This window comes from Trachemys scripta, chromosome 19 (genome assembly GCF_013100865.1).
Source record: "Trachemys scripta elegans isolate TJP31775 chromosome 19, CAS_Tse_1.0, whole genome shotgun sequence".
NCBI lineage: Eukaryota > Metazoa > Chordata > Testudines > Emydidae > Trachemys > Trachemys scripta.
The window spans coordinates 16704536-16729403 of record NC_048316.1 but is presented as its reverse complement, the minus strand read 5'-3'; the positions used below and the strand labels follow the sequence as shown (position 1 = coordinate 16729403).

The following is a 24868-nucleotide window of genomic DNA, read 5'->3' as shown; positions in this document are numbered from 1 at the left end:
GCGAACGCAAGCCCTGCGAGCCCCCGTCTGTTAACCCAGGCCGGGAGGCTCGCTGCCATGAGCGGAGTAGCCCAGAAATGACACAGAAAATTCCACGCAATGGGCTTCCCCATCGCCTGTTCCATCGGTAAATTGCCCGGGGTTATAAATCCATCGCCCAGGCCTTTCCCAACTCCCCTTAGCGTGAATTAGGCCTGTTGGATCAATGACTCACCAACTGAATCATCAGCTGCCATGAGCATGCAGGATGGTCCTACATTTGATTTATTGAGGGTGGTCTCCATACTCCCAGCACCCAACCTCAGCAGATATCGGGCATCACGCCTCTCTGAGGGCAATGAAGAGATCACATGCGACAACGGAAGCATGGCATGATATGGACTTTTGCTGGAATGGATCGTGACCAGGCAATGTCTTCACAGGTTCGGATTTCGTACTATGGACAGAAAGAGAATGCACCTATAGAGGGGGCTTGGCTGTACCTCACCTGTGTCAGTAAGTATTGTAAAAACAATTGGCTAAATACACTTGAGACTCGCAACCTATCCAGCAAATGGGAATTAGTTTGTGTGCGTCTATAAATACTGTAACAGGTTCTATTTTTCCATCCACTTCATTATAAGCTATTCAAAGGGAAGAGAGCAATGGATAAGCCTCCCTTCATTAAATATATATAAGATATGTATATGTATATATATTAAATATAATATGTACAAACATTCCTTTCGAATCAATAAAAGGGAGATGTTTGTGTTTATGTGTATATTTAATATATATGCGGTGTATATAATAGAAACCAGTGGTTTTCAACCTGTGGTCCACAGACCTCTGGGGGTCCACAGACTATGTCCAAGATTTTCAAAGGGGTCCGCACATCCATTCAATGTTTTATTGGGGTCTGCAAATGAGAAAAGGTTGAAAACCACTGATATAAACGTATTATACACCCCCACCCTCACCATATATATATTTCATGCAGGGAGGTTTGTACGTTTCTCTCGTCCCTTTAAACAGCTTATAATTAAGTGGATGAATGCAAGAAATAGAATGTTAGCATGTTAATCTCGCCCACCCCACCAAATCCATATTCTGTGTCATGTCCCTACCCACCGTGTTCTACACCCCTTTCCTATCAATAATATGACTATCTGGCTGGCTAGCAAGGGTCCCAAAGAAACTGGGTGTGGGATTTTCAAAAAAGGCACATACAGCAGAACCTCAGAGTTACGAACACCAGAGTCACGGACTGCCCAGTCAACCACACCCCTCATTGGGATCCGGAAGTACACAATCAGGGAGCAGCAGAGACCAAAAAAACCAGACACAGGACAGTGCTGGGTTAAACCTAAACTCCTAAAAAAAATAAGGGAAAGCAGCATTTGTCTTCTGCATAATAAAATTTCAAAGCTGAGTTAAGTCAATGTTCAGCTGAAAACTTTTAAAAGAATAGCCCTAATGTTTTGTTCAGAGTTACAAACATTTCAGAGTTACGAACAACCTCCATTCCCGAGGCGTTCGTAACTCTGAGATTCTACTGTACATTTGAAAATCCCACCCTAGGAAGCTGACATTTTCCCACCTGCTATGGCCCTCTGAAGTTAGGGTGATGGACACTGGCTTCTCAACCAAATGTTTGTCCTGGGCTCAAACTCTGGGCATGTATGGGCACTCCCTTAGTCTCCAATTCCACCAGAGCACATAAAGTGATTCAGCTTCTCCATGTAATGTTCACAGCACACACACACAGAGATGTTAGATAAAAAACACAGCACTCTCTTTCTGGAAGTCTGCACTGTAACACTACTTTATATCTTAGCATTCAGAACCCTAACACACAAGAACCCAAAACCAGAGTTAGACAAAGCAGGCTGCTCCCTAAAACAGCGAGGCACAACTCATCCCATCTTACTTTAGGGTGGCTCTCTGCAGACTGACTGCTGAAAGACCAGATTGCAGGCTTCCCTGCAGATCCTCTGAGCCTGCAAGCAGGACCAAGAAGTAGCCACCTCCTCCTCCATTCCCATGCCCTCTGAATGATGCTCACTTTGTTTCTCCCACTATCTTTTTTTGATCAGCTCAGTGGACTACCAGACAGAGAACCACCATTTGGTTAGATCTAATGTCTACTATTGACTAGGGGTCCAGTAAGGAGCATATGGTCAGAAATCTGGGGTGGGGGTGGGAAGGAGCATTCGCTGAAGAAGGGCCCCTTTAAAATATTTCATCACTGCAGGCAAATATTTTGGTGTTTACATGCCCATATTCTGGAAACATTTCTTCCTGCTTTCACTGTACTTAATCTTCATTCAACAACAAAAGGCAGATATCAAAGAAACGGGTCAAAAAATCATTGCATCCATGAAATTCTTTCCACCCGTGCTTTCCTGCTCAAGGGACCAAAAGATGGGAGTAGACAGATGAAAATCATAGGAAGTGGCAGGAAGAGGCTGGAAGATACAGATTCTGAATGGAGACCCGGGGAGTCCTGTTCACACAGCCATGTCCTGTTGTGTGTGTCGAGGGTGGGGGAGTTGGTGCTGTCCAGATATGGATGCATAGCATTAAGGAAGCACCCAGGAAATCAATGCTTTGAGTGTGCTCATTCTCCTGCCATCTGGGACCGGGGCTTCCATCTGCCTTTGTGATTTCAGATGTCTCTCTGGATGCCGACACGGACCGCAGCGGGATGGTGAAGAGCAACGGAACCAACAAGGTAATGAGACTTATTTCATAATTGTGAGCAAGGAGCAAGGTAAAGCCTTCGGCATGGAAACACTCTGGGTGGATCCACTTCCATTCCCGTTCCCAACGGGCACCAGCAACCAGAAGCTGACAGTGACAAAGGCTGTGTGTGGAGACAGGCTGTTTTCTGGATCTCTGAAGAAGCCAACCTAGTCCCACTATTATTTTTCCATGCCCTACCACTATGAAACCATGGCATTGGTCCTGTGCAAAATTCTCCTCCCTGCTTCTCCAGTGCAGAGTCAGGGGTCAGGAGAGCAGAAGTAGCATTAGAGAAAATAATTTGGCTCCCTATCTTTTTCCATCGGGCTTGAGATTTGCTACGGACTCCATCCGTCAACAGGGTTGTGCAAAAAGAAAGAAACTACCCCTGGATCGGTGTATTTGCTGCGGGTGCCAGCTTGCTCCATGCCTAGGTTAAAGAGTCAGATGCCCAAGTTCCCAGTGAATGTTTGTTCATGGAACAATATGGGGATAGATTCATCCCGGTTGCTCTCCTGTAGGGACTCTCCCCGGGGAGGGCAAGTAGCCTCCGCTTTCCTTCAAACCATGTCTACACTAGAAAAAACAACAACCATGGGTTAACTAAGGTTATGTCTACACTAGCACTTTTGTTGGTACAACTTATGTTCCTCAGGGGTTTGAACGCCCCCCCCCCACCCCTGTGAGCGACATAGTTTCACCGACAGAAGCGCTGGTGTGGACAGCACTATGTTGGTGGGAGACGCTCTCCCGCCGACATAGCTACTGCCACTCGGCGGGAGTGGTTTGATTATGTTGACAGGAGAGTCTGTCCCATCGGCACAGAGCGGCTCCGTGGGAGATCTTACAGCGGCGCAGCCGCATCAGTATAGCTGTGCCGCTGTAAGGTCTCTAGTGTAGACATGGCCTAATTTGGGTTAAAATGCTAGTGTAGGCCCGGCAGTTGTAGTTTTCATATGAGTTTAATACGGGGCTGAGATCATGTGTTAAAACTACAACTAACTCCCTTGTCTACATTAGGGTTTTAGCACATTAGTTTGTTAACATGTTAACATCTATTTTCCTAGTGTAGACATGGCTCTGGGTTTTTGCCAGCCAGGGGCACCCTTAGAGTATGTCTGCACTGCAATTGGGAGGTTTGATTGCTAGCCCCGCCCACCCAGGACCCCCATACGTGAGTGGCCACCGAGAGTCCTGGCCAGACAGGGCTAGTCCATGCAGCCAGCCATGCTGCTGTGACGTCACAGCTATTGTTTCTTGAGCTAGCTTTGCTCTCAGGAACGTCTCCTCGTGCTGCAATCACCTTCCCCACGTGTCAGAGACGGACCCGTCGCTGGAGGCTGCTCTCCGGATGTGCTGACCCAGCACATCCGCGGTACACGCCTGACCGCACGCACCCCGTCACAGGCGTGGCCACTCGCCCTGAGCATTGCCAGGGCTGTTAGGAGGGAGGAGAGGAAGGGTAGATTCCGGGTGAGGAGGAAGAGGGAATTCAGGCTCACGGCCTGGTCAGTTTTTGTTCCAGATCCCTTTGTGTTTCCTCTACAGACGCAATGGACGTGGGGCCCTGACGGGCAGGGAGCCGTGCTGCTAGTGAACTGCGACAGGGACAGCCCGGGTGCCAAGGATATGGACAGTGCTTACCCGTATGTGCAGTCCTATGCAGGTACTCACTGGGAACAGACCTCTGGGCCTGAAATCTGGGCCAAGCGTTAGACAGGTGCGGAGGGAAGTCTGAACATGAGCCAGGCCAGGCCAGAACTAGATTGATATTTCATGGGCCAAGTCTGTCATGTGCTACCACTACGATTCCAGCGCAGGTGAAGTGAGTTTCAGTGTGTAACACCCGGCGATGGGATCGGACAGTCCCTCCACTCATGTCTCCAACCACAGCTACTTGTCATTTGTTGGGGGGGGAGGGTGTCCCCCTTTCTCTGCACATCTCCCCTTCCCCCCTTAGGGCTCATCTACACAGGGAAGTGAGTGAAAAACAGCTAGCGCGGGTATGCATTTAAGTGCAGTAGGTATTCGGCACTAACTCTCCATGTAGGTGCTCCTTTTCCTCACGAACAGTGCCTTTTATGCAGTGTGGCTTAATCCACTTCGGAAGTGTACTGACCTAATCTGCACAAAGGCACTCATAGTGTGGAATCGGCGTGTCCACACAGGAAACTCATCTGGAACCGCTATTTGGCTATTCTGCACTAATTAGGGGGGACTTTCCCTCCATGTAGACAAGCCCTTAGATGCTATCCTGGCTGGGAAAACAAACGGAGTAGACAAACAGAAGTGGGAGTCTAATATCTTAACCTCATGGCTTCAAAAGAGGCTCCAATTTTCAACCTTTGACCCATGCAAGCAGTGACCCACCCCTGCTGCTCCTAGGCAGAGGCGCGGCAGGCGGCTCTGCACGCTGCCTTTGCCCACAGGCACCGCCCCCGCAGCTCCCATTGGCTGTGGTTCCCAGCCAATGGGAGCCATGGAGTTAGCACTCGGGGTGGGATGGGGGCAGTGTGCAGAGATGCCTGCTGCACCTCCGCCTAGGAGCAGCTGGGAGAGGTTGCCGCTTGCGGGGAGCTGCCTGAAGTGAACATCCCCTGAATCCGGCACCCCACACCCCCTCCTGTGCACCAACCCGCTGCCCCAAACCCCCTCCTGCACCCAAACTCCCTCCCAGAGCCTGCGCCCCACACCCCCTCCCATGCCCATAGGCACCAACTTCCACTGTTCCTGGTGGGTGCTCGACCCCACCCCCGCCCCTGGCCCTGCCCTCGCCTTGCGCCATTCCACCCCTCCCCCCAAGTCCCCGCCCCTGCCCCGCCTCTTCTCCGCCTCCTTCCCTGAGTGCGCCTTGGAAAGTCTTAAGCCCCGTCAAACAGCTGTTTGGTAGCAGGAAGCACTGTGGGAGGTAGGCAGAGAAGCAGGGACGCGGCTCATTCGGGGTGGGGGGAGGGGCTGGGGTAGGGGGGCGGGGCGGGGAGCTGCCGGTTAGTGCAGAGCACCCACTAATTTTTCCCCCGGGGTGCTCCAGCCCCGGAGGCACCCACAGAGTCGCCGCCTATGCCTGTGCCCTAACCCCCTGCCAGTCCTGCGCCAACCGGACTTTCAACGAAGATCTGAAATGCTGGTTATAGAACTTTCCAGTTGGTGAAGTGCCGGATAAAATAGCTTTTACTGTATAATAAAAAATAAATATAAAGTGAGCACTATACACGTTGTATTCCATGTTGTAATTGAAATCAGTATATTTGAAAATGTGGAAAACACCCAAAAATATTTATATAAATAGTATTCTGTGATTGTTTAACAGTGCGATTAATTGGGAAAGTCAAAGTTTCAAGGCTTGAGATTGAAAACCTCCACAGGTCACTGTAATAAGCTACTTGTCTTCACTTTCAAGGCCTTTCACAACATATTCCTCCCACTCCCCCCGCAGTCATCTCTCATTCAATATCAAAAGGTTGACTCCCACCTCCAATCCGCCCATGATGGCAGCCTCCTTTTGCCCACTTGCAAAATATTCAAACCGGCACCTTCATGCTTTCTCCCAGGCTGCCCCTCACGCTTGAGAGAAGCTCCTCATAGACATCTGCAAACCTAACTCATTCTCCTGCCTCAAACCTTCCTTAAAACTCCCCTCTGCCAGAAAGCCTACAGAAAACTGGACAACGGGTGGGCTGCTGGTGTTCTGAGACCATTGCCTGTCACGATGACCCGTGTTGTTTCATTGTTTCCTTGTATTCCCCCGTCTTAGTGGTCTCTTGTCTCATACTTAGATTATGAGCTCTTTGGGGGACAGGCAGCTTTGTCTCTTTGTTCTGTGTTTGTACAGCTCCTAGCACAATGGTCCATGACTGGGCCTTCTAGGCATTATGATAATACAAATAATAATAGTGGCTAATGCCTATCTCTTCTCTTTCCAAGATCTTGAAGACATGTCACTTATGATTCTGAGGAGCCAAGGCCCCAGTGCCATCTTTGCTGACTACAAGTTGGTTCTTCATGTTTCTGTGTCCGATGTGGATAAAGTGAGAGTTTTCCATGCCAGTGGTGAGTATTTAGCCTTCCTGTCTATCTAGGGGCTTGGGTGGCCCCATCACCAGAATATCTGAGCCACTCACATATATTAATGAGTTTAGGTGGAATTCGCTTGAGTGCCTAAATGAACTAGATCAGGGGTAGGCAACCTATGGCACGCGTGCTGAAGGCAGCACGCGAGCTGATTTTTAGTGGCACTCACAGTGCCTGGGTCCTGGTCACTGGTCTGGGGGGCTCTGCATTTTAATTTAATTTTAAATGAAGGTTCTTAAACATTTTAAAAACCTTATTTACTTTACAGACAACAATAGTTTAGTTCTATATTATAGACTTATAGAAAGAGACCTTCTAAAAACGTTCAAATGTATTACTGGCACGCAAAACCTTAAATTAGAGTGAATAAATGAAGACTCGGCACACCACTTCTGAAAGGTTGCCGACCCCTGAACTAGATCCATGAAAGTCAACAGGGCTCGGATGGCTAAGCAGTACTAGACAAAAAACAGATGTTTTGATTTGCTGAAAATTTCCAAACATAAATAAAATGTTTTGGGTCAAATGAAATGTTTCATTCAACCCCAAATAAAATGTGTCTTTCATTTTTGAACATTTTCTAACTTTTGGAAAAACTTGGAAATAAAATTAAAGGACATTTCAAACCGGAAAAGTCATTTTGAATCAGAAAACTGAAAAGTTTCATTTTGAAAAGGTCAAAATCCAGAACTGTGGATTTTTTTTGACCGAAACAATTCAGTGAAAATTGACACAAATCGGCAACATGCTTCGGTGTCGCCCAATCTGGATTTTTTGCTGGAAAAAAGTTATCCCCCCAAAACATCCCCCAGTTCTACTTCTAAGGGTACGTCTACACTACCCGCCAGATCTGCGGGTAGTGATCGATCTATCAGGGATCAATTTATCGTGTCTAGTGTAGACACAATAAATCGATCCCGATCGCTCCGCCGTTGACTCCTGTACTCCACCGCGGCGAGAGGCGGAAGCGAAGTTGACAGGGGAGTGGCGGCAGTGAGGACCTAAGTTAAGTCGACCTAAGATACGTCGCTATTCTCGTAGCTGAAGTTGCGTGTCTTAGGTCGACCCCGCCCCCCCCAGTGTAGACCAAAACTAAGACATTGTTCCGCCATCTGTCTCCAATACCACACAAAGCAGGAATGTACCAACCCCAATGGAGGCGCTTAGAAATTAAGGACCAGACTTTACGCTGCCAACAGTCCCCCTCCTTAGTGAATAACTGATCGGCAGTGTGAGCAAGGAGTTTAAATCTGGCCCCACTGCCTCGCTCAGGGACAAGGAGTCTGTGAGTAGAGCACTGTAGCTGCAGAAGCATGGGCTACTCGCCTAAGTACAAACCTGTAGGAACATACATGAGGCAGCTCCCCCCAGCCGCCGTGGCTACACTACTGTCTTTTAGCGTGCTAGCTCAGATGAGAGTTAGCACAAATATTTCTACATGAACTGGGAATCACACCCCTACCTCCTAGTGTAAACGTACCCTGTGGCCGAGCCAGAAACAGAATCCATCTCTCCGGAGCCTTAACTCCAAGACCATCCTTCCTCCATGGCAGTCTCTTGAAGTCCAGTGATCTGACAATACATTCGGTGCATGACTCTACAGCTCTCAACAGCCAATATCATTCTACATCTGGTTTCTCTGGCTTTGTAATTTTTCTTGATAATTTAGGCGTTTCGTGTCATTTCCTGTTCCTTCGACTCATTTTTCCTGTACAATTTGATGTCCTCCGATTTCAAAGGTATTTCCTGTCCTCTGAGCATCTCTGCATTCTCTTGCGTTAGCCCTTTTAGAAGATTGAGTTACACGACAGTTTGGGTTATTAAAAAAAAGAAGAATACTTTGTTTGAAGCAGCCTGCTGAAATTTCAGAGGGCAAGGTCTGCTTCTCACACCGGCTCGTCTCTGACGACTAACTGCGTTTGACGTTCCATTAGGCATTTCTAAGCTCGCCTAGGGCAGGCCTGACTGCCTACAGAGCCCAAATACATACGAGTGGTGAGCATTGCTCTGCTACACGATTGCCAGCCCGCCCACCCCACCAAATCATGATGCAAGTCAGTTTTTGCAGAACAAACTTCAGAGGGCAGTGTGACCCAGGGGAACAAATACACAGCTGGTATCCAGGAGGGCCCATGTTCTAATCTTGGCACTGCCACTGACTCATTGCGTGAACTTGGATATTAGGGAAAACATTTTCACTAGGAGGGTGGTAAAGCACTGGAATGGGTTCCCTAGGGAGGTGGTGGAATCTCCTTCCTTAGAGGTTTTTAAGGTCAGGCTTGACAAAGCCCTGGCTGGGATGATTTAGTTGGGAATTGGTCCTGCTTTGAGCAGGGGCTTGGACTAGATACCTCCTGAGGTCCCTTCCAACCCTGATCTTCTATGATTCTATGAACTTGGGCACGACACTTAGATCAAAGCTGGGCACTTCGCTGGGCAAACAGATTCTTATTTCAACACCTAAATCCATGGCTGAGTGCTGAGTCCCTGCAACTCCCATCCAAAATGAGGCCATGGATTTAGGAGGCCAATTTTAGACAACTCACATTTGAAAATTTTGGCTCCAGGGTGTCCAAAGGAATATTAACCGTATCCATTGGATAATGCAGGAGACGCTCTCCTTTCGTATACACCACCTTCTTCCCACCTTCCCCTGGCTGCCCCGTACACCCTGGGAAGTATCCCGTTCACACTGTGGTGTGTATTCCTTCCTGTCCCTAGGCAGTGGCTCACTCGCCCAGTACGAGCATGTGCTGGGGTCGCATAAACGCTCCTACGTAGTGGATCGTCCCAGCGGACAAGAAGAGGACACCTTCTACGTCGAGGGATTGGCCTTCCCGGACGCTGACTTCTCAGGGCTGGTTTCCTTCAGCGTCACCCTGCTAGAGGTCTCCGATAAGGTACGATACACTCTTGGACTCTGGGCAGTAGAGAGAGATGCTTCTAGCTGCAGTGCCTTTCAGCCAGTGGAAGGATGATCACATAGGAAGGCAAGGATCAAGGACACTGGCCAGGCCAACGTAGTCCCCTTCCCCAGGAGGAGGGTTTCGGAAAGACCAAAAGGCTCAGACAAATTAGAAACAACCCTGAATTTCTAGCCTCCCAACTCTGGCCAGGACTTTCATTGTGTTGAACAGGGGTTCCCAGAACCTGAGCTTCTGGTCAATTGCTCAGAGAGGAACCTTCCCTCGGGAGCACTTTTTGAGCACATCAGGAAGCATAAAACAGAATAAGGTCAATTAAACCAGCCTCTCCCAGATGCCCTATGAGGTGGTCTGGCCTATAACACCCATCTACCCCCTGCAGCCAAATCTGGCACCCACCGGGATCTCCGTGAGGAGAACCTGCTCTAACCCCAATCAATAACTTTCCCCTGGACAGTTTGGTGTTTTCCATGGCTCTCCCCTTGAGCCCTGCTCTGGCTGAAAGGAGGGGGCTGCTGGCTGAACCCCGAGTCTGAATGACCATCATTTTAAAGGGCCGTAAACACTACAATGTTTGATTGTGCTTGTTGCCAGCTTGTGATGTGATTAGGGATCCGTGTTTGTCACGGAGGTCGCAGGACGTCACGGAGGTCGTGTTAGTCACGGGAGCGACCGCAGCTCGGTGGCTCCCGGCACCAATCCCGGGGCAGCTGGAGCAGCGGCTGCCCCCCCCAAGATTCAATCAGGGGCATTTATGGTATACGTCATGGACAGGTCACGGGCTGTGATTTTTTTGTTTCTTGCCCGTGACCGGTCCATGACTTTTGCTAAAAATACCCGTGATTAAACCGTAGCCTTAGATGCGCTGGAGGGTTCCTGGCTACCCACGCGGCAGTTAAGGCCCTGCCCCTACCCACATTCGTGGTTCGACATTGCCAGGGCTAGAGAGGAGCTCAGTTACACCAGGACCAAGTGTCGGTTACTGTGCAGTGAAGACAGGACCTCCTGAGCACGTCTATGTCATTAGGTTAGCCAGGCCCCCCAGCAGAGAGGAAACACATACAGCAGAGGTTAAACCAACTCAATTCTCCCTGGCGAGCCCTTCCAAAACTCAGACTGTGGTTGCAGCCTATTTTCCCATGGGAAGGGGCTTGGAGTGGCCCTGGAGAAGACCACTCCCGTCCGGTGGGGAAAAGAAAGGGTCATGAAAAAGCCATGAGAATGGCCAGCGCCCCCTGCACCCTGAGTGGAGATGGCCTCCTAAGCGAAGTGGCAAACCAACTATCGGGTGACCCTCCTTAGCTGCACACTTGCAATTTAAGGGCGTTTCTTGCCAAGAGCTCTTGCCAAGAGCTTTCCGTCTTCTGCTCAACTTGCTCTGCCGTTCGGTTCCCGTAAATTTGGTCACTGCTGCGGTGCCCCCTAGTGGAGAGTAGTGCACAGCTGCTTCTGAGTCCTTCATTTCGGAGCCTTCAAAGACCGGGTTTTGTTTTTGCTCGGGGCTCAGTGATTTTCATCTCTTGTTGCCTATAGAACGCACCAGACACCCCCATTTTCACAGACACCGTGGTCTTCCGGGTGGCCCCGTGGATAATGACGCCCAACACCCTGCAGCCTTTGGAGGTTTTTGTCTGCAGGTGAGAGCGATACGACTGATCATTTCAGTCACCAGTCCATACTGGGGTGGGGTGGAGTCCGCAGCTCAGAGGAGCACAGAGGGAACATGTGTATCACAGTCAAACAGTGCGTTACGCATCCCGGTACAATGGGAGAACAACCTTCTACTGCTGCCAACTAACAGACTTCCTCCTTTAGTTCAAGTAGCACAGGTGTGCGTACTACGCAGCCAAAGATTCTCCTTGATTATTGTCCTCCACCCCCCTACCCACGCCCGGACAATCTAGCCCAGTCTACAGGGGAAGACGTGTTGCAGGCTCGCTCTCCTGTTCTCCCCAGTCCAAATGTTGAAGAACCTGGACATGCTGCCACTGGCATCCATTGAAATAGGATGAGGATCAAGGCCCCCCCATTTGTCATGCTGCCGTTTTGCAAAGTTCCTCCTTCCACAGGAGCTAAACTCACAACATTTAACAAACGGAGCAGCCTGTGAATGGGGCGCGCAGGGCACAGTTTGGATTCTGGCTGGGTCCCTGTGACCCATTCACCATAACGCATTGACCCCTCTGCTCCATGTAGGTTCCTCTCTTTACTCATTTTCCTTCCAGCATGGAGAGAGACTCCAACTCTAATGCAGACTTTTTGGAGGCTATGAGAGCCCTGGTGAGGAAAGCCAACTGTAAGCTGACCATCTGCCCTGAGGTTGAAAACCAGCACGACCGCTGGATCCAGGTAATAATACAGGACTCTTATCTAGCACTTTTCATCAGTAGATCCCAAAGTGCTTTATCACGATCTCCATTTTACAGATGGGGAAACTGAGGCACAGGGCGGCAAAGCCCAAGCTCACCCAACAGGCCAGGGATAAACCCAGGTCTTCCAAGTCCCAAGCCAGTGCTCTGGCCACTAGATCACACTGCCACTCAGAGTAGCGTATCACCACTGCTTCCTCAAAACCCAAACCAAGCCAACAGGGATTAGGAGCCTTATCTGGGGCCAGAATCAAATTAAAAACTGGCGACATTCATCGGTAGGTGGCATTTTGATCAGCGGTTGGATACTACGTCAATCAGGACTATACAAATGACACCAGATAGGTAGCTGGACCCTGCCAGCCACCCCTTCGCTGTCAGCAATGATTCTCTCAGCTGGTATTACCCAAAGCATCATTTTCCAGGCACTGGGGGAGAAAGGAAAACCATGCTCTCTTGTCATGTGGGGTCTATTTCATATTTGTGATCCTCCGCTTAATTAACGCAGCCTGAAGGGGAAGGACGAGGGTTCATAGGCCCTGCAGGAATAGCATGTTTCAAGGATGGGATTGAAGGAGGAGAGAACAAGGTTTGGCATATACAAGTGTAAGCCACTGGTGAGTGGGTATTATAGGCCCCCCTGGAGTTGTTGCCACCCTCAGCTATGTGTGCAACCGGCAGTTCAATCCCCGGCGTGTCACCACCAGGGCAGCTGTCACTCAAACACCCCCCCACACGCTCAGCCCACGCCACACGTTCCCACTAGTCAGCGACTGATAGCACTGCTGCTGTAAGAGACCCTCTCCCCGCTTTCTCCCCACAACAGGACGAGATAGAGTTTGGCTACGTGGAGGCTCCCCACAAGACGTTCCCCGTGGTCTTCGATTCCCCCCGGGACAGAGGCCTGAAGGATTTTGCTTTTCAAAGGATTCTGGTTTGTAACTATTTTTTGAAGTGGCCCAGAACAGACTCTCTCCAGGGGGTTCCTGATCCTGGGGGCGGGGTGGGGTTTGGCCGCTCGGTGTCATCCAGTCTCCTGGTCACCGCCCTGGAGAGGGGATGTTGCTCATTTGGGGTCTGCTTGGAGGGTTCCTTCTGACTTTGGTGAGTTTACTTATCGGGTGTCCATGTGCAGATTAGAAGTTCTAAATGCAGAAGCACCATTCAGCACACATTAATTACAGCACACGGCCGAGAAGCAACTAGCATCCATTAAAGGCCCACTGCGCTAACCCTCAGAAAAACCCTACTGCTTGCAATAGATGGGTCAGACAATCAAACACAGGGCAGCAGTCTCCTTTGGCTTACCTCCATTGTACAGGGCCACAACCCCACTCACTTCAGCGGGATCACTCTCAGGTTAGCCTCTGATGTCCCAGTTTGATGCCAGAGGACGGAATCACTCGTGTTTTACATCTGGCTTCTCTCCCTGCAAGGCCTGAACCTACAGCTTCAGCAGGAGAGTTTGCCCTGGGAGGCTGTGTCACGGAGTCCCCGGGCGATGCTCTAGAACTGCTCCCCACAAAGCCAGTCAGGACTTTGGGGAGCCTTCTCTCCCTTGGAGCAGACTGTCTTCAGGGCAAGAAGCTTACACGGCTTCACCTTCCTGGGTCTGACCTTGGAGCATTGAGCATATGCCCCTCCGTGCGCTTCCCACAGCAAGTCCGCCCAGGCGGGGTCCTGGGGAAGCCAGAGGGTCCTGCACCCCCACTTCGCAGTCAGACGTGACTCTCAGCCAGCCAGTAAAACAGAGGTTTATTCGATGACAGGAACACGGTCTAAAACAGAGCTTGTAGGTACAGCGAACGGGACCCCTCAGCCGGGTCCATTCTGGGGCCCAGCGAGGCAGACAATCCCGTCTGCCCTCACTTCCTGTCTCCAGCGAGCTCCAAATTGAAACACCCTCCAACCCACCCTCCTCTGGCCTTTGTCTCTTTCCCGGGCCAGGAGGTCACCTGATCTCTTTGTTCACCTTTAGCTATTCCCCTTGCAGGGGGGAAGGGCCCCAGCCATTTGTTGCCAGGAGACAGAGTGTTGGCCATTTATGCACACTGGAGACTTAAGAAATGCATAGGGGAAACTGAGGCAGCCACACAGTATTCAGAGGAAACATTAAGAACAGTCCCACTTTGTCACAGGCTGGTTCTAAGCAATGCGAACCATCAACCACTATGTCCCGTCCCCCCAAGCCTTTCTGCAGAGACTTCTCGCTGGAAAAGAAATCTCTCACTTACTGCAACAGAGCCATCCTCCAGAAAGGGCTAGAGAGCCTGGCTGTTCAAGGATTAATCCAAACAACACTTCACTGAACACAAGACCAAGCCCTGTGCAAAGTTAGAAGCAGACTCCAGGTGCAGAGTTGCTTTGCTCTTTCCTTTCGCAGTTATGTTACACAAAGCAGAGGTCTGGCCACTCTTACCTGAGCAGGGTGTTTGTGCGCGTTTGTCTGTGATGCCTCCAGACCCAGGCACATTTTGCAAGCGGAGACTATACTAACTTTCTACGTCCTGTGATGGGAGGAAGGGGGCTTGTGACTACGGCTCTTTATGCCCTCCCACACAGCACCACCTGTGCCAGGAACAGCACCACAGCTGAACCTGCCCCACAGTCGCTTGGCCTCATATTCTTGGCTCTTGTCTTCGAGGGTTCATGGGCGGTTGGTGCTGGGGGCTCCATATTCCGTCCTCACCTGGGGACGCTAAGGGGGCCACTTGCTTTGATGGCTAAAACAAAAACACTTTTTAAAAAAAAGGTGGGGGAGGGGGTCCCGGAGTGGGGGAAGTTCCATTGGAGAGGGATGATTGGATGAAACTAAAAAGGGGGTGGAGTCAAGGGACTATAAAACTGATCTCCAACAGCTAGGTACATCAAGCTAGTGCAAGTGTTAGTTCAGATTGGAGCAGGGGAGAAGTGTGTGCCGAATTTTGTGTGTGTGTGTGTGTGTGTGTATATATCAATTATTTGCTGTCAGTCATGGGGCAATGAAAGCGTGAGAGCAACTCTACAGCCTGGTGCGTGGGGCACATCCAGAGGGTGAGGGAGTTGCAAGTTTAGAGACCTGTTCTGATGACACATTTAATTAGTTCTACAGAGTGGAAAAGTAGGGGGGGAATGAGAAAGAAAGAAAACCGTCCCTATGGCTCAGCAGGTAGGCTGCTCTTTAGCAATATGAGAGATCTGAGTTCAAATCCTTTCTCTTCAGCATGGCACTAAACCTAGGTGGCTCAGATCCTGGGCTGAGAGTTATACGGAGACAAGCCGCTCCTCTGTATTTTGTGAATCTTGGCTTCTTGTTAAAATGCCCCAAATGGAATGAAAATTGGAGTCAGGTCAAAGGAAACGCATCACTCGACCCCGCTCACAATGTTTTGACTTTTCGATTCACCAAAAATTCTGAAAAATCTTCATTTTCAGTTCAACCCGAAACAGCCCCTTTTTCAATTTTCTTTGGAATCGCCAGCGAACTGAAAAATCCATCGTCTGCGTAGCTGTACTCATAACCCCTTCTCGGGCTAGTCACCAGAGGGAGTCAGAGAGCCATGCTGGACCAATGGGGCTTAAACTAGCCCAGCCCAGCTATTTCTCTGATTGCTTCTTGTTGTCTTACGCCTCTCCCCAGCTGGGAACAAAAGCCAAGAACACCTGGGAATGGGTGGTGCATGTTCTGCCACTTCAGGGAGGTGCCCAAGTGTGGATCTAGATCTAGTATTATTTGGTTTCGCGAAGGAGGTTGAATGCTTACCCTCCAATGTTAGGTTTTATTGGGGTGAGGAACTATTGGTTGAAAGGAACAGCGCCCCCTCCTGGCAGGGTCAGGAGAGGAGGGGATTTCCTTGCCTGGAAGGTTGGCTCCTCTGCTCTTCCCCATACCCAGCCTGGGTAAGGATTATTTTAGACGGGCAGGTCAAGCCTTTAGCACATGCTCTGACCGCAGCTCATCACCGCAATGAACAGCGCGCCTAACTGGACGGTGCGTTGTGTTGTTCTCGTCCCCGAAAGGGCCCTGATTTTGGCTACGTAACCCGAGTACCTCCTCGCGGACACGTCTCCAGCCTCGACTCCTTTGGCAATCTGGATGTCAGCCCTCCGGTGACTGTCCAAGGGAAGACGTACCCACTGGGAAGGATCCTCATTGGAAGCAGCTTGCCCAGGTGAGGGAGGCGCATGAGGTCTTGGTGTGAGAGAGGATTAAAGGTGCAGCTAGCGGAATAAAGGCCCCGGGGGGAAAGCTCCCGAGTGGGGAGATGGAGGGGAAATTTGCAGATGCAGGTAGGTTAATAGCTCACTACTAATGTCTGCAGTGGTGCGACCGTCCCCTACAACCAACACTGTTAGCTTGCGTCTGGAGCCTCGAAAACAGCAGCGAGAATGTTCACGTTCCCTCTGCTGTCTGTCACAGTTCAGAGGAACTTACACACACCGCGACTGCCTCTAAAAGGCAAAGTCTTTATCTTGGGAGGGGATGGGCAACAAGATCACACCCCGCTGTTTCTAGCTAGATACCACGCTTATATGGCTCCCGCCACCACAGTATCTGAGCATCTCACAGTCTTTGATGTATTTATCCTCACAACGCCGCTGGGAGATGGGGCCATGCTATGGCCCCATTTTACAGAAGGAGAACTGAGGCAGGGAGAGCCAAGGTGACTTGCCCAGGATCACAGGGGATGATTGTGGCAGAGCAGGAAGCTAAAGGCTGGTCAGCCCAGGCTGGCATCTGAACCACCAGGCCATCCTGCCCCATTGGCCAGTATTGCCCCTCGTTTCAGTGGAGCACACTTCAGTGGCTTGCAGTTTGAACACACAACCTTAGGCGCCAGCCATCCCCAGAGCGAATAGACTTGGTGACCCTGGAGCGCACTTTGATAGAACATGGTAGCAGCAGGGGAAGAGCCTTATCTAATCCAACCGCCCTGAGTTACAGGAATCGGAAATCTCCTGGAGTGTTCTTATTTAACAAGCTCCTGGGGTCACGTTTGCTCAGAGACGTGTATTCATAGATTCATAGATTCTAGGACTGGAAGGGACCTCGAGAGGTCATCGAGTCCAGTCCCCTGCCCACATGGCAGGACCAAATACTGTCTAGACCATCCCTGATAGACATTTATCTAACCTACTCTTAAATATCTCCAGAGATGTAGATTCCACAACCTCCCTAGGCAATTTATTCCAGTGTTTAACCACCCTGACAGTTAGGAACTTTTTCCTAATGTCCAACCTAGACCTCCCTTGCTGCAGTATCTCCAAGCACCACCTACAGGTGTTCTGTCCAAGGAAGCAGGTCACGGCTCATCTCACCACCTCCACTGTTACCAGCCTGTGTAGCAAGGTAATATACTTACAGTGCGGGCTGGTGGACAGTGAAGCCTAAGTGGAGGAAAAAGTGATTCCACTTACTTTCGTTATATGGACAGAGAGTGGGATCCCTGCCCGCCGACCTAGGAGACACCTGTTATCCCACCAAGAAAGCATTCTGCTTCAAATCTGCTGGGAGATTCTCACCAGGCTGGCAGCTCTGCAGTACCACTAGATCCTGGTGACATTGTCAGTACCAGGGTCTGGAAGAACAATCCTGCTTCTTGCTGCGGAAGAATTCACCAGCCATGATGTTCGGCTAGAGGAAGGACCAGAGTGGAAGTCTGGTTTTTAATATCCCCACACTTGGCGTTGGAGCTGACCTCCGTGACTTTAGAATGGCTTAACCCAACCCCCCCGATCGGGAAACCACCAAACAATGGAGACATTTGGATCTGAGTTCTGTAGCTTGGGCCCATTTCCCAGTTCGAGCAATGGAAATCTGATTGATCTGCGACCCTTCCTTGCTCTGAGTCGCACTGATCCGAGTGGGACCGCTAGCATGGATAAGTGCTACTCAGTGGGTTAAGAGTGGGACCTAAATTCCCCATATAATAAAGTCATTCGAACTCCACTGTGCATGTCAACCTATTAGAGATCAAAATTAAAATATAGCGTTTACAGGCTTGATTTCCCATTGGCTTGCACCCCGTGCAGTATCGTTTCCCCCAGCGCATGCGTACAAGCTGCTACCATTCTGATGTCTACAGCCATTTTGCACTGGTGGGACTGACCCCACAGACAGCAGGGCAAGGGAGAGGCAGGCCTTAAATGGGAAAAGAGGGACGGCTCAGAAAAGGTTAAACGCCTGGAGCGAGTGGAGGCTGGTTTGCTCTGCTCCGAACGGCTGGTGACTGGAACTCAGCAGCTGTTCCGGGCAGCCTGTACGAGGTGGTTCAGCTAAAACCAGAGGACTGAGATGTGCTTTGTGTAATAAAGAACCCTGCTTTACAAAGAAGTCTGTTCACTGAGATAAACACCCTCCCCTCTCCTCCCTCCCCCCATGAATCTGGCGTGGCGTTTACGTGGGACATTCAATGGAATAGCATTAAAAGAACAAACTCAGGCATTTGGAAAGGTCAAACAAAGGCATTGTTTCAGAATAGCAGAGTATTGGCTATTTTTATCAAGACAAAGCTCGTTACAAGGGAGGATTGGGAGTCGGGACTTCTACCAACTCCTATGTTCTCCCCTCCATCTGAGTTCCCAGGTCGGGCGGCAGGAGGATGACAAAGGCCGTCAGGGACTTTCTCTATGCCCAGAAGGTGCAGCCCCCCGTGGAGCTCTACTCGGACTGGCTGAGTGTGGGTCACGTCGATGAATTCCTGAGCTTTGTTCCAGCCCCCGATAGGAAGGTACCACTCACCAGGTGACGTTTCTAACCAGCCCTTCCCTCCCTTCCAGTCAGGCTTGGCGCTTGGAGAGCATTCTTCATCTGCGTCTCTGGAACCAATTTACAGAGGTTGGGGAGAATTCCTCCCATTTGATTGATGGGGAAATCAAGGCAGAGGGGAGGGGAAAGTGACTTGCACGAGGTCAAACGGTGAGTCTGTGGCAGAGCTGGGAATAGAAAATGCATCTCCCACTTCCCAGCTTGGTGCCCTACCTACTAGACTGTACTGCCTCCTTTTAGAGGGGGAGAAGTCGCAGAATATGTGTCTATAATAGTTACACTCTTCCAGCAACTTAGTCTGTAAGCCACATGGATGTACATTTGGCTGTGTTCCATACTTTGAATTCCTCTAGTGACTTTCACCTGAGACTCTCTGCAAACATCAAAAAAGCTCCGCAACCCATCTGTTAGGATGGGGAAATAGCGTTGCCATTTTACAGGTTAGGGAAACCGAGGCAGAGGAAGTGACTTGGCTGAGATGACACACTGACTTACCTCAAGGGCCAGCATCATGTAATAATAATAACATCTATTTTTAACAGAAAGTCTCTTTGCCTCTGTTACCTGATTCTCTTTGGGACCTTGTACAGCTCCAAGCACATGGCTGCATCCTGATTCTGCGATCACCCCACTCAGCAGAACCAGGCTCGTTACACTTCTGGTTCCAAATGCAGATTTTCAGCCGCAATTGCCTTTCATTTTTCTCATGCTTCCATGGGGGAAAAAGCTTCCAATTCCCTGAAATTCCACCATCACTCATCATTTTGAGGGGGAGAAATCATATGAAATGAAAAGGAATGTTCTAGGAAGTTTGGGTCAGATGCACATGGTTTTAATTGTAATGTATATTTCAGCTCAGTGGTTTGAGCATTGGCCTGTGAAGCTGAGGGTTGTGAGTTCAATCCTTGAAGGGGCCATTTAGGGATCTGGGGCAAAAATCTGTCTGGGGATTGGTCCTGCTTTGAGCAGGGGGTTGGATTAGATGACCTCCTGAGGTCCCTTCCAACCCTGATCTTCTATGATTCTAGCAGTGCTGTAATTGGGGGCCTGCTGTAATTGGGGGCCAGCTGTACCAGCACAAAGTGATAGATAGCCTGGCCCCAAATCATTTGCAATCTAGATAAGGCAGGTGGGGTGGAACAAGCAGGTCTGCAGCAGAGCTGGGGCTAGAACCCATATCTGCTGATTCCCTGGTCCATTGCCTGGATGTACTAGACCAAACAGCTGCTTGTGAGGGTCTTTTTTGGCCCCAATTTCCCCACTGCTACTTCCATTGGTTCCGCTCCCCCAGAGATAGCAACAGGGGGCACTCTAGTATAGACAGGATTCCGGCAGCCAGTGGTGGCTGAGAGCATGCTCAGAGCAGGTCTGCGTGAAGGAACGCATCAAGTGCCGGTGAACACCAGTACCTCGGCTGCATGAGCTCTCCCACCATTGTGTCACCAGTGAGGCTGAACCAGGGAGATGGGAGATCTCGGAGGGAGAAGTCTAATGGAGACAAGGCCAGACACTCACAGACTCTCTCCGTTAAGGGTTTCCGGCTGCTCTTGGCCAGCCCCGATGCCTGCTACAAGCTGTTCAAGGAGAAACAAAGAGAGGGGCACGGCAGCGCGGCCCAGTTTGCCGGTGAGTGGCTCAGTCAGAACGCCTTTGGCACTCACAGAGGCCGGCCGGTGGGTCTCACTTGCTGTATTCCTTTCCTCCCAGGGCTGGAGAACGTGCAGACCATAACAATAGACGAGATGCTGGCTGATGAGACCCTGAGGAGTGACAGTGAATACGTGCAGGTAGGAGTGGGGAAGAGGGAAGGCCTGAAAAGACCCCAGCAATACCAAATGCAGCACCCTAGAAGTCCTATGGCTCCCCCCTATTGAAGGAGCATGCATCCTCCTGCAGCTTGAGCAGATCAGCTCATGGGCTTTGTCCCAGAATCACCTTGGATGTGATTCATGAAGAGGCTGAGGTCTGACCGGGGAGGAGGAGGAGGGGGGGTGAAGTTCATGAATTCCACCATGTGCAGAGGGTCAGCTACCCATACTGAGTAATGCTCTTCATCATCATCACGGCACACCCCAAAAGGAGGTCGTCTCCTTGCAGATCAAGACCCCCCTGGTCGATCTCTAGCTAAATCCTGAAGATGTTCTAGGTGGATGGTCCGATTATGTCCATCTTCTCAAATTAACCTCAACATTCCCCACCTCCTCTGTGCCTAGGGTAGCCCACAGTGAAAATGCCAAAGTCAGGGCAGGCTGCTCCCAAAACTGGTGGTTAACACTGTAGTTAGACTCACCAACCAGTCACAAACTGTGCTCCTGATCCCCCACACTGCTTATCAAGAAGCCAACCAAAAAGAAATCACACAGCACCCTTTCTTGCATTCAAGTCTCAGGTTCCCAATCAGCAAATAGATCCAGTACAGAGAGAAGTTATTTAAAACTCTACTCAGTATACAAAATGTTCTTCTGATCCCCAAAGGGCCAGCCACATTACCAGATCAATTCTAGTTTGGATCTTATCCAAGATACCATGCTGCCAGCCAATCCTTTTGTATCTAAAACTAAAAGTTTATTATAAAAGAAAGGAAAAGAGAAGAGAGTTGTTAAATGGTCAAAGCTATCAGATACATAATATGACTTCAGAGTCTGTATATCAGGTTCATAGCAGCATTGGTGAGTTGGCTGGCTTGTAAAGTCCCTCTGGAACACACCCAAAGCTTGGATGGGTCTATCAGTCCTTTGTTCAAAGCTTCGGATTGTAGAGAAGTTACTCCAGAGGTGAGAAGCAGGAGTGAAGATAAAATGGAGAAGATGCAGCTGCCTTTTTATATCCTTTGCCATGTGGCTTGAAAATCCTTTGTCCCAAACACGAAGTCACAGCACATGGGCATGGAAAAGGTCTTGGTGTCCCTGTCCACAGGCGTGCCCTTGTCCCTGCATGTCCTGCTGACTCATAGGTGTAGCCCCTGGCGTCTCTCAATGGGCTCCTCGTAAAGCTGATTGTCCTTGATGGGCCATCCAACAGGGTAGATAGTGCTGATGCCAATCTGTCTGGGGGTGTCACCCCGAAGCACAGCACAAGTTTGAGATACAGCTATATCACCCGTATTTATAACTCACGATACAAAGATGATACATACCTATAAACAAGATGATCATACTTAGAAAACCATAACTTTTCCTCTGATACCGTACACGGCGTACCTTGTAAGATCCTGGCAATTTTGTAATATTGGTATCAATAATATTACAAATGGCCATACAGCATCACATCCTCTACCTAAAGACTACATATGCGACATGTCTGAGGGAGGGCATCTTTTATAGCACAGCAAGGGGAGATTTCTAGTGGCTAGCAAGTTACAACCTTCAGTGCTGTAACAGCAGCTCCAGACCAGGTGCTGCGTAGAAAGGAGAGCAGAAAAGCACAGGGAAGACCGGCTGCAATGGAGCAGTGGTTTAAAGCATCTAATGGTACAAAAGCAGCGGAGAACATGGTATCTGGTGTCAGGGGGCCATGTGCAACAACATTCAGGTTGGGGGGGCCCGGTGTGGACAGGGGAGAATGAGAGGCTTCAGAGGTCCTGAGTCAAAGCTCATTGACTTGAACAGGAATCTTTCCATTGAACACAATGGGCTTTCAATCAGGTGCCTCATGGAGTTGCTATGTTGTGTCCTCTTGCTTCAAGCTGATAACAGGGATGGACAGTACAGTGACTCCTGACAACATCTAGAAGGGGTAGAATATTTGCCCTGGGACATTAACGTATCCCAATAAAACTCCGCATACAGACTTCGGGGTTACCTGCACGTTTGTCGCTGCAAATCACGAACAGCAGAAATTCAGCGCTTTCGCTCCACTCTTCCCAACTGGCCCATAGTCACCTTCCTCCTCTCCAATCCTTTCTTTCCCCAGAGCTGCATTGACTGGAATCGACATACCCTTAAGGAGGAGCTGGGACTGACTGAGCAAGACATCATTGATATCCCTCAGCTGTTCGTGTTGAACAGTTCTCGAGCGGACGCTTTCTTCCCAGACATGGTGAGGGGACCGTCCTGCTTATGCAGTTGCTTCTCATTTCTGTTCCATCCTCTGCATTGCCCATCAGACTCCTATTCCCCACTTTGCTTCCCCCGCCAAGCACTCGGTCCTTATCTTCCATAATTTCCCGCTCTTTCTCCTTCTGTCTGGTGACCTCCTGAACTCCTTCAGCTCCCAGGCCTTCAGAGAATGGGTCTCAGACAGAAAGCAAAAGAGACCTCCCCACTAAATGCAGGAACGTTGAAAGGAGAGCTGAGCAAATGACAGATTTTTCGGTTCTGTGGTGATTTAGAAAAGTCAGGGGGGAAACCATTTTGGGTCAGACCAAAAAGAAAATTATTGACGTTTTCAGCACAGAGTAAAAAACAATGGTTGGGGGGTTGAAGGAAATGTTTTGTTCCACTCAAAATGTTTCATTTTGATTTGGATCATTTTTAATTTTTGAAAAACAACTTAAAAATAAAATGAAAAGAAATTTCAAAGCAAAGAGTTGTTTCAAAATGAAAAATGGAAACATTTCCATGAGGAAAATAGCAAAATGAAAAGTTTTGATTTTGGGGGGATTAAAGATTTTTTTTTTAATAAACAATTCTATGAAATCAACACAAATTCATCAACATTTCAGTGTCACTGAATTTGCATTTTTAAGTTAAAACAAAAAGTTTTGGTTGAATAATTGAGCCCAGCTCTAGCTAAGAAGATAGGACACAAGCGGTGGTTACATGTAAAAACACTGGAGATGCTCTCGTGGGACCATGTCTGGCTGTTGTCCATCTGTCCCTTTTCTCCTGGCTGCAGGTGAACATGATCGTCTTGGGGAAACACCTGGGCATCCCGAAGCCGTTTGGGCCGATCGTTGACGGGCGGTGCTGCCTGGAAGAGAACGTTCGCTCCCTGCTGGAGCCGCTGGGCCTCGTCTGCATCTTCATCAACGACTTTTTCACCTACCACACCCTATCCGGGGAGATCCACTGCGGCACCAACGTCATCAGGAAACCCTTCTCCTTCAAGTGGTGGAACATGATCCCCTGAGCAGAGGGGGTGAAACCCCAACCCCCTGCTCAGCACTTTTGCCAAACAAGGGAACATGGGACCAAGTTGATGCTCACAAACTCTGGACAAGGGCTCCTGGAATCTGGCAATCTAAGAAGTTTTGTAAATAAAGAGAACACCATCCAAGGAAGCCCTAGACCCTAAGCTAGAAGCCCTAGACCTTAAGCTAGAAGCTCTTTCTAGCATGCCATGCCTTCATTACTCTGACACACCTGTTCCTGCCACTGCAGTTAGCGCTCAGGTGCTCTTTAGAGGTGCATGTTAATCACAGCTACCCATACAAAGTGGTACATAATGCACAGCTGCACGGCCCAATTATTACTTTGCATTTTAATATCCAACACAAACTCAGCACCTCCAGTGGATCCTTGCTTCAGAGCGGGGTGTTTTAACCATAAGCCTGGTCTCCCCTCCCCGACACAGTGCCTACCTCTGTATCCGTTTCAAAACCTACTGACGTCGTTCCAATATTATGGTCCCTGATTAGGGAGCCCCAACTAGGGAGCCAGATCTCATTCCCAGCGCTACACGTGGCCTGGTGTTTGATCACGGCTAAGTCACTTCCTCTCTGTGTGTCCGGCTGTAAAATACTTCCCCTCCTTCACACGGTGCTTTGAGATCCAGGGCTGAGAAGCCCAATGGTCATGCAAAGTATTATTTTGAAACTATATATCCTGAGAGCCAAGGAGAAAACAGCTTTCCCCCTAACTTCCCTGGCAGGGCAGTGATTTTTAGCTGTCATAAAATCTCATTAAGAGTTTACACTGGTGTTGCAGAAGGACTGCTTAGGGCAACACAGTACATGACTGTGCAGTCAGGATGAGGGCATTTCAACTAGCTGCTAGGCCTTTCTCCAAATGGCTCCTGTTTCCCATATATTCTTCCATGTTGAATTTTGGATGTTGTAAATTGTTGGTAAGAGCTAATTTATTAATTACTAA

General features: G+C 49.5%; 1 protein-coding gene across 1 annotated transcript; it reads left to right on the top strand.

The window, feature by feature from the left end:
- LOC117868095 (protein-arginine deiminase type-1-like) lies at positions 1-24868 on the top strand. The gene is made up of 14 exons (XM_034753692.1): positions 1-495; positions 2652-2713; positions 4273-4390; positions 6649-6774; positions 9517-9695; positions 11253-11356; positions 11945-12068; positions 12915-13022; positions 16088-16239; positions 18654-18798; positions 20369-20462; positions 20544-20623; positions 22749-22874; positions 23673-24868. Exons 1-14 carry the CDS (start codon positions 351-353, stop codon positions 23904-23906), a joined length of 1797 nt encoding a protein of 598 aa, XP_034609583.1. The 5' UTR covers positions 1-350; the 3' UTR covers positions 23907-24868.

Bases quoted from the DNA above. Each gene is read 5' to 3' on its own strand.
- LOC117868095 (XM_034753692.1), top strand. From the start codon at position 351: ATGCGACAACGGAAGCATGGCATGATATGGACTTTTGCTGGAATGGAT. The intron at 12,069-12,914 runs GTAATAATACAG...TCCCCACAACAG, and splicing joins AGCACGACCGCTGGATCCAG to GACGAGATAGAGTTTGGCTA. The intron at 18,799-20,368 runs GTACCACTCACC...CTCTCCGTTAAG, and splicing joins TTCCAGCCCCCGATAGGAAG to GGTTTCCGGCTGCTCTTGGC.